We start from the raw sequence: 9,979 nt of genomic DNA on the forward strand, positions 1-9,979 counted from the left end.
TTTACATTAAAATTTTAATTAAATAATGTTATATAAAACGAATTTATATTTAAGAAAAAAGAACTTTTAAAGAGAAAAAAGAATTTCAGTAAATTGAAAAAATATGAACCAAGTAAATAATTTGAATAAATTAATTAAAAACACAGAGAAAGAAAGTACTAAAGAGACTGGAGAGAGTATTAAAGAGTATTACCTTAATTTAATAACAATTGAAAATTTAAAAGATGAGTTAATGAATAAAGAAATAGAAGATGAGATTATTAAATGGTTAGCAGAAAATGATATTGAATTAGCCATTGAAATTGGTATAAATCCTATTCAATTAATAAGAGAAAATATTTCAAAGAAATATATAAGTAAATTATTATCACACAATTCATTATTTAAAACGATAGAAGAAGGAAGTAATGAGAAAGGTATTTCTAAATTAAAAGGAGAGTTAAAAGAAGTTTGTTTTGATAAGGTAATAGCTCCAGTATTTGAAAATAAATATTATTCTATTTCTATTCTTCTTCAAGCATGGAAAAAAAGATATTTACTAAAACAATCATTTCCAGAGATATTTACTTGTTTTGATATGAAAGAAGTGTATGAACATGAATCATTAAGAAATAATAAAATATATAAAGACTTATTTTCATGTGTTAAACATCATTCATTTAATGAGTCTATCATTAAACAAGTTGAAATAAGTTTAAATAATTCTTATGAATTAGCTAGATTTAGGGCTTTTGATGGATTTATTACAGTGATTGAATTAATGAAACAACACAAAGAAATGATTGGACGGTTTTGTTGTATTTTTCAACGATGTTTTTTAGATTATCATTTTTTAATGTTCTTTATTGATAATAATGGACTTTCATTGTTAAAAGATTCAATCGAATTAGAAGAAGTTAGAAAAATTATTTATATAATAAATTTATTACCAAGTACATGTTATTATCTTGATAAAAGTGGAATTAATGATTTAATTTTAGAATATGCTTATCAAAATAAAGATAAATGGAGTTTAAATTGTTGTAAAGAAATTGCATTGCATGGAGAAAGAAGAGAAAAATTATATTTATTTGGAAATGAGTTGATTCAAGAAAAGAATAAAAATGGAATTGATATAATAAAGAATTGGTATTGGAGAGAAGAAAGTATTAATGAAATTAATAAAATTAAATTCACAAATAAGAAAGATGGGATTAAATTTATAAAAGATATAATAAGTAAAGATGGTAATGAAAATGATTTAACTTTTATTCAAAGGTATCATTCTATAATGAATTGTGTTCTTTCTGATGATATTATTCAACCATCTAAAAATGAATTTACTTTATTCTTTTTAGATAATTATCCAATTAATACTCTTGTACATTCAAAATATTATTCATATGCCAATGACTTTATTAATTTTATAATGTCCATAATTCATTCAGAATTTAAAGAAAATATAATAACACTTTTATCTTATTTTATCAATACAAAATATCAGTCATTACTTCCAAAATATTTGTATCAAAATATCATTGATTTATTAGATAAAGGATTTATTCCTTCTGCTATTATTATTAAGTATTATATTGATAATAAATTAATTGATGAAAATCATAAAGAACTTGTTCAAAAAGCCATTCTTAATGGAATAAAAAATAATATTTCAGTTGAATTTATTCAATGCATAGATGTTAAACAACCATTACCAATTATTAATACAATTAATCTTTCAGAAGAAGTTATAAAAGCTATTCTTGATCATTCAGAGAAGTATGGTAAATGGGAATTAAGTGAAATGTATTTACAACAAAGCGTGTGTGAGTTTAAAAATGGTAAACGAGACCCGTTATTAATTCATCTTTTAAGTGTAGCAAGAAAATTAGGAATGAAACTTGAGATTGAAAAAGATATTTTAATGTCATTAGAACCAACAGAACAAAATACAATTGACCTTATTAATTATTTTAGTACATTAAATGAATATGATAAATCAGCAAAAGAAGCAGAAGACTGTTATACTTCTAAGTATTTTGAACAAAATAGATTTGATAGTTTTGATGATATTCAAATTCCTCTTGTTGCTATTATTCCTATTGGTCCTTCAAGTGATGAATTCTTTTATCCAATAGCAGAGAAGATGGAAGCATTAGGAACTGAGTTTTTATTTGATCTTGGGAATACACCATTTAGATTTATGAAATTGAGTAAACGGATGTTTAATAATAAGAATATTAGTTTTCTTCGATTCTTTTCAATTGTTGGTATTCTTAATTGTGAAAATTTAAAAGATTATGAAATTAAGAAACATATTAATTCTCTTCAATCAACTGTTGATGCTAATTGGGAAAATGTATACTCTATTCAATTTCTTTTAATAAATTATCCATCAGATTTACCTAATGTTAATACGTTTATTAAAACAGAAGATAATAAAATACATGTCATTAATAATTGTCCTATTGTAAAAAATATTATTAATTCAGTTATGTTACAATTAGGAGAAATGAAAACTATTTATCCTGCATTAGCTCCTGATAAATATATTCTACCAAAAAAAACTACAACTACTTCTTTCTTATTAAATGCAGGTGAAGTTCATCTTTATCTTAAACACTTTGATATTTCATTTAAGTTCTTTAAAGATGCATTAAAAATGGCAAAAACTTCTAACGATTCATTTAGTTTAATGATTGCTTGTATTGGAATGTGTTCTTGTTTAATAACTGAAAAAAAACCATTTGAAGATGTAATAAATGAAACTTTAGAAATACTTAATAAAAAAGGAGAAAAACGATGTTGTAAACGAATTAAATTATTACTTGCTCAGTATTATATTGATATACAAAATAACGAACAAGCAAAGAAAATTATTGAAGATATTAATAAAATGTATGATGGAAATGAAATTAGTGGAGATATTTTTGATTGTTATGTTGCTCTTCAACAAGCTAATATACTTAATCAATTAGGAATGATTCAACATCAAAAATATATTCTTCAAAGAGTAAGTTGTTTAAGTAAAGAATTAAGTTTTGCTAATTTTGCTATAAATGAATTAGCAAGATTATTAAATATATATTTTATGAATGACATTGATGAAAAAGAAGATTTATCTTCTTTACATGATCAAACAATAACAAAAGTTCAATGGGAATCAATACAATCTTATGTATTATTTAGAAGTATTTCATTAAGAAATAAATATGATCTAAAATGTGCTCAAATCATTTTAAGGCTTTTAACAAAATATATTTCTTATATTAAAAAGGATGATCAACACGTTCTATTAAATCGTCTTAAAATTATTACAAAAATAAATGGTGAAATGTTAACAATTCCTTCTTCTGCTGAACCACTCCCATTATTATTATCAACTTCTATAATACCATCTTCTCCAATAATTCAAACACAGTCTGACACTCTTGATAGTCCATGGATTGTTGATCCAACGGCAGATAAAAAAGCATCAGAAAAAGTATATCTAGTAGAAAATGAAGAAACTGAACTTAAAATAGCATTTAAAAATAAATTGTCAATTCCTGTGAAAGTTAATTGTTTGTATCCTGAATCTACTGGTGTTAAATTAAAAACATTCCCTGTTTCAATTGAAATCCCTGAATTATCTACAATAGTTTCAACTATCAAATTTATCCCATTACATCATGGATTATTAACTATTGACAAACTTAATTATAGCTGTTGTTCCCTCCATTTTAATATTCCAATTAATATAACTGTTTGCGTTATTCCCCCATTACCATTACTTAAACCTCTTTCATTTCCTCTTTCTATAACAGTATTTCCTGGAGAAACTAAAACAATACCAATTTCTTTACTCAATGAAGGGAATACAGTAGTAGGTAAAGCTTTTGTTAAAGTTAAAGGTGAAGGAATTTATCTTCTTGATTGTTTTGAAAAACAACTTCCATTAGAACCTTCACAACTTGCTCAAATAAAAGTAGGTATTAATACAACAAATTCACTTCAATCAACAATTCAAGTCCAATATAATACTTGTGAAAAAGATTGTTTTGCTCGTTTAGTTGAAATACCAATTAATGTATTTGTTTCAACTGGACTAAAGGCAGAGTCATGGGAAGTTCGTTCTGGAGAAAATGAAATTCAAATTAGTTGTATTTTACATAACCCTTCATATAACACATTTGTTGTTATAATGGAAACTTTTCATATGAACCATAAACATAAAAAAACTACTACTATCTTTTCAGAAGCTCAATCAAGACATAAACTTGTTACTTATATCGATAAACCTGATGAATTTAATGAAGCAATAATAAAAGACATTATTAATCGTGAAGTTATTATTAAATGGCAAGAAGCTGGAGGAAGAAGTGGTCTTATTTTATTTGATGAGAAATCATTATTAAAGTTATAGTGTCAATTCAAATTTATTCTACGTTCATTTATATGTTTAAGTTTTTTTTACAATCAAATTAATAATAAAATTATCATCAATCTTTTAATATTTTGACATAAAAAAAATATCTTGTAATAGATAGTTGTATTACAAACAACAGGACCATTACTTTCTCATTTACACTGTTTTATTTCCAGATGTTTTTTATCTACTTAGTCGTGGGTTGTGGAAACTTGTTGTTATTTCTTAGGTTTCATTGAAGATAATCACACAAATATTTAAAGCAAATTCTAATATTTTATATTAATTCATAGGTACATATTCTTTTAATAAACAAATCAATGTCTAGTTTTAGAATGAGTCAGATTGAATTAATGTTAGTGTATTCACATTTTCATTGAACCAATTTTCATGATAGAAAAAGCACGTTTTTAGGATGTTTTAGAAAAGAAGAACTTTACACAAACAAAAATAGGAGAAAAAAATCAAATAATTAAATAGAACAGACCTAGTAGTAAGTTATTGGGCTGAAAACTATGAAAAAAGTATTTTTTGAAGGCAAAGAAGGAAGAGATAAAAGATGTAATAATAGGAAAAAATCAAACAGAGTAACCTGAGAAATAACTGACCTACACAAAAAGTAAGTTTGAAGAAAGACAATGACACCAACACAAGACAGAAGAAATAAGAAAGAACAAGAAGAAAATTGCAGAGAGAAATTATAGTAGATCTGAAGAAATAGTAAATTGGTATTATCTTGTAAACTATTTAAATTCTATTAAAAAAAAATATAATAAAACAAAGACAAATAAATCTTGAAATAGTTAGTGATATAGTAAAATAAAAACAACAATGAAACTAATATCAACTATATTAAGTATGTATTATAAAAACTTCAAGTTATGTAAAGAAAAAGGTATTGTTAAGAATACGAAACTAAAAATAGAAGAAACAAAAATGCAAAGAAATTTGAAATAAAATATAAATAGATAAACATTAAAGAACAAACAAACTAAGTACCTTCGTTTTGTTTATCAAGTAAATAAGAGCAAAATTGTTTATTTGATAGAATAAATTATAAGAAAGGGAATGTGATAATAAGTTATACAATACAAGACTAAATGAAGGATAGAAAGAATAACAGAAAATAGTAAAAAAACATAAATTTTAATGTGGTAGATTTTTAGAAACTTTTTGTAATACTTTCTTAATTTGAGAACAGCATGGCCTTTTTGAAGGGTCTTCTAACCAGCACATTTCAATTAATTCTTTTAAGGAATTATCAATAATAATATTTGGTTTAAATTGTGGTCTTTCTCCTGCACGAATTTTATTTGCAATTTCAGACATAAACTTACAACCAACAAAAGGTTTTTCTCTACTAATCATTTCCCATAAAATAATTCCATAAGCATAAATATCTGATGCTGCAAGAAAATGATGAGTATTAAGTACTTCTGGTGGAAGCCATAATGGATTTTCAACCATACAGTGTTCATTTTCATCATAAGGACCAGATAATCCAAAGTCACTAAGTACAGCAATTAATTGATGTTGTTGATTAAATTTGAGAAGTACATTAGGACTTTTAACGTCTCGATGAATAATATTTCTTGAATGAAGAACATCTAAAGCATTATTAATATTTTTAGCAAATCTTATAACCATAGTCATTGATAATTCATTACTTTTAATTCCGATATAATTTTGTAATGTACCTTCTCCCATATAATCAACAAGTATTCCTAATGGCTCTAAACAAATTCCATGTAATTGTAGAATATATTTAGTATGTCTAATAGAACTTCCTCTTGTTAATTTTAATACTTCTAATTCTTTCATCATCTCTTCGACTTTTAAAGCAACAAGATGTGCAGTTGATCCTAATCCAACTTTTAATGAAACTTTATCATAATTATTAAATGTATACATTTTAAATGCCATTTCCTCTTTATGATTAACTATAACTCTATTAACTTTAGCACTTCCTCCAAACCCTTTCATTTCTTTAATATCCATATCTTTAGATTCAAATAATGGTACAATAGAACTGTTTTCCATTTCATTTAAAAGAATATCTAATGCACAAGTTCCAATCATAACTGAATGTTGTTTGTTGAATAATATTTCTGTTTTTCCTTGGTTTCTTGCTTCTTTAATTTCTTTGACAGGAACCATATCAATTTTCTTTTCATCTTTTAAAATGCATTCAGTACATCCGACGTATTCTTCTAAAGTATTATTTGATGCTACAGCAATGGTATTGATAGCCTTTTTTATTGATTGCATTATATCAGCAGATGTCTTAACTTGACTAACAGAACTAGTGTTATACCTAATACTGATACTAATTTTGCCATCACAATATTGTATTTTAATTAAAAAGGTAGTTGAATATCGTTCATCTTTTAATATTGTTGCATCATTATATATTTTATCATGTAATTCCATTCCAATAAGAAGTAAATATCCAATTAATTGCATGTACATTAAATAACATGGTTTACCTAAAATAAATTCTCTCATAATTTCCATTTCATTTTTTGAATGTAAAGGCCATGCATTTTCTTTCATTTTAATAATAGACGGATGTAATACAACTGGGAAAATATCTTTTTTTGATCCCAAACGTTCTCCTTCTTCATCAGGTGATAAACATTCACTTCTTCTTTTGCCTAAAGATCCTGTTTCTGCTAATGAACACCTTTTGTTAGTCCCTGATCCAACTTTCCAATTTAATTTATTCCTTTTAGGTTGTTCAACAGGGACTTTTAATTTTTCAATAACTTTCTCTGATTCAACAGTAATTCCCATTTCACTAATCCAATTAGGATAAATCATAAATAATGCATTATGTGTTTGTAATATTCTACAAATATTAATAATATCATCAGCAGTCATTTTATTCAATCTTTCAAAACACTCTCTTAATGGTCTGAAACTTGATAATTCTTTTTCCACAAGGTTCTTCTTTTTATCAAATACTTGTCTTAAAATGTATCTTCCTTTTGGACAATATTCTAAACCTTTTTTAACACATTCACTAATTCCTTCTTCAATCTTTTTTAAGTCAAAAATCACTCCAATATTACTAAGTTCATCTAAAGTTGTTTGATCACAGTTACTGTTGTAGAATTTAACCAATTGAATCATTTGCTTGGTAGTTAATGTAAATTCTTCATATTGGGTTTGATATAATTCCATTCCAATACGTCTAATTTCATTTTTATAATCAATTTCTGAATTAATAGAACTAACCAATTTATCAATCATTGAAGGACCAGCATCTATAATTTCTACATCACTACCAATAGTCCCACTTCTCTTACACTTTCTTTTCTTTAACAAATAACACATCTTCTTCTCTCCAATGAAATAATATTTCTTTTCACTTGATAATATGTGATGAGTTATTAATCCAGCTTGATCTTTTACTTCTTGATGAATAATATACAAATCATCATTAGCCATACCGTATGGAATAATAGTTTTTTCTACATCAACAAAATTTAATACCAACTGTGGTTTTGTTGTATTAACACTTATTTCTGATACGAATTCAAAATTACTTTTCTTATTCATTTTAATCATTTTCTTAAATACTGAATAAAACCCTTTTGTACAAAATACATGAACATAACATGGATATGACATTGGAACACTATTAGGAATTGGTTTTAAAGTAATTTTACTTGTTAATGGATTATTATCAATAAGTAATGTCTTTAAATTTTTTAGCATTGACAATTGACTAGATAATGTTGATATTTGATTATTTGATAAATCAAGACTCTCCAATGTAATGCAGTTATAAAATGCTTGTGGTAGTCGTTCAATTTTATCACCAGATAAATCAAGACATCGAAGTTTAATTGAAAATAGTTGTTGTGGAAATGTTGAAGTAGTTCTATTCCTACAAATAAAAGTTCTTAAAGAAGTGACTTCAGCCAAAGCATTTAACTTTAATTGTCTGTTATCACTGATATCTAATTTTTCTAAACGTTTTAATTTAGATAAATCAGGAAGTGTTTGAAGACTTTGTTTTGCAATAAATGTACGTAAAGAACAAGGTAGTTCAAGATAGATTGATTCACCTGATGCTTTACAATGATTAGAAATATATCAAGGTATTCTAATTTAGTAAGAAATGAAAAAGAAGGAAATTTGATTAATTCAGAATTAATAGCAGATTTTTCAGAGATATCTAATGATGTTAAATTAACTAATTGAGAAAAACAATTATAAGGAATATAATATATAGAACAAGTTGATATATTTAAATCTTTTAATTGAGTTAATTCAGTAATTTGTGAAGGGATAGTAATAAGATGATTTTGGCTTATATTTAATTGAGTTAATTGATGACATTCTTTTAAATTTTCTTGTACAGGTAAAGCAATAATTCCTTTATTTTGTAAATCAAGATTTTGAATAGAAGGATTTAAAGGAAAATTACAATTTTTTCCAACATTCATCCATTTAAGAAATAACAATACTAAACTTTGTACACTAAATAAGTTTTCATTATACATATCAATAAGACTGATATTTGTTGAAGAATTGTAGCGTTGATTTTTTAATTTATTTTTCATTACTAATAATCTAACAATTGACCTTTGTGAATGTGATTCATTAAGTCTTAATCTTCCTGACATACAAATAAGTTCTAAATAATTAAGAAGTTGTTGTGAAAATTCAAATGCAGATGGAACAGTCATAATAAACAAAGAAATAATTCTAATAAATATTAAAAAAGAATGGGGGATAGGACAAATTTCTCCATTATTACAAAAAAAGAAATAATTACTTTGTACAAATTCTACAAATATTAATTCTACAAATCCATTATAAGTCCAATAATATTTATCTGTAATAAATTGAATTAATGAAGAATATAATGGTAATTCTGTTTCATTATCTCTTCTTGTTTGAAGCATAATAGATTCTCCAAGTTTAACTTTAACAAATAAAGAGAAAACATTATCAAAAATAATAGATATGTATTTAATATATTCATCAAATGTTGTGGTTATATCTTTAAAATTAGTTGTTTCCGTAAATTTTTTTGCATTATCAACAATTTTATTCCAAATAATATTAATTTCATCACTAGTTTTAAGTATCATTGAATCACTCTTTTCTTGTGGACTAAGATAGATTGCATGATATTTTTTTTGAACTTCATCTATTGTAGATAAAAAGAATGATTTTTCTTTATCTACAGTTTTCGATAAACTTAATCTACAAATTGTACAACCATTAGAATGTTTATATAAAAATATACATCCCCTAATATTAGGTAATTCTTTATTTTCATCAACATTATTTAATTGATATGGAATAACGTATTCATTTTCTTCTTCTTTAAACACTTTAAATTCATTTGAATTAATATGAATTCCATTTCTATTAATCTTTTTTTCTCCATAATTTTTAAAAGGTATTTCATATGAAACACATTCTACATCATCAATTGGATAATTATCTTCAAATACACTAGCCATTTGTAATTCATCTCTAAAATCTTGTAATTGTTGTAAACTTTGAAATGCAAATATAAATAATCTTAAAAGATTATCATACATTCTTACACATACTTTTTTCTCTTTTGTAATA

The 9,979-nt window shown here is 24.8% G+C and overlaps 2 protein-coding genes across 2 annotated transcripts in view, besides 7 other annotated features; one reads left to right on the plus strand and one right to left on the minus strand.

Moving 5' to 3' along the window:
* Positions 1-5: 5 nt before the first annotated feature.
* Positions 6-53: a sequence feature (AT_rich).
* Positions 54-103: 50 nt separating this feature from the next.
* EDI_269240 (uncharacterized protein) lies at positions 104-4,381 on the plus strand (the record flags this gene model as incomplete). The annotated part of the gene is made up of 1 exon (XM_001740706.1): positions 104-4,381. One exon carries the CDS (start codon positions 104-106, stop codon positions 4,379-4,381), a length of 4,278 nt encoding a protein of 1,425 aa, XP_001740758.1.
* Positions 114-141: a sequence feature (AT_rich).
* Positions 901-928: a sequence feature (AT_rich).
* Positions 1,552-1,588: a sequence feature (AT_rich).
* Positions 3,049-3,069: a sequence feature (AT_rich).
* A 26-nt stretch (positions 4,382-4,407) lies between the features above and the next one.
* Positions 4,408-4,491: a sequence feature (AT_rich).
* A 637-nt stretch (positions 4,492-5,128) lies between these two features.
* Positions 5,129-5,162: a sequence feature (AT_rich).
* A 368-nt stretch (positions 5,163-5,530) lies between these two features.
* EDI_269250 (serine-threonine protein kinase, putative) overlaps positions 5,531-9,979 on the minus strand; it is a gene marked incomplete at both ends in the record, with an annotated part of 5,697 nt that continues 1,248 nt past the window's right edge. Inside the window, 2 exons of the mRNA XM_001733473.1 lie at positions 5,531-8,463; positions 8,601-9,979. The exon at positions 8,601-9,979 is cut by the window's right edge and continues 727 nt beyond it. Coding sequence (XP_001733525.1) covers positions 5,531-8,463; positions 8,601-9,979 — 4,312 coding nt within the window. The remainder of the gene's footprint in view (positions 8,464-8,600) is intronic.

This window comes from Entamoeba dispar, genomic scaffold, assembly GCF_000209125.1.
Source record: "Entamoeba dispar SAW760 scf_1105229463163 genomic scaffold, whole genome shotgun sequence".
Lineage (NCBI taxonomy): Eukaryota > Evosea > Mastigamoebida > Endamoebidae > Entamoeba > Entamoeba dispar.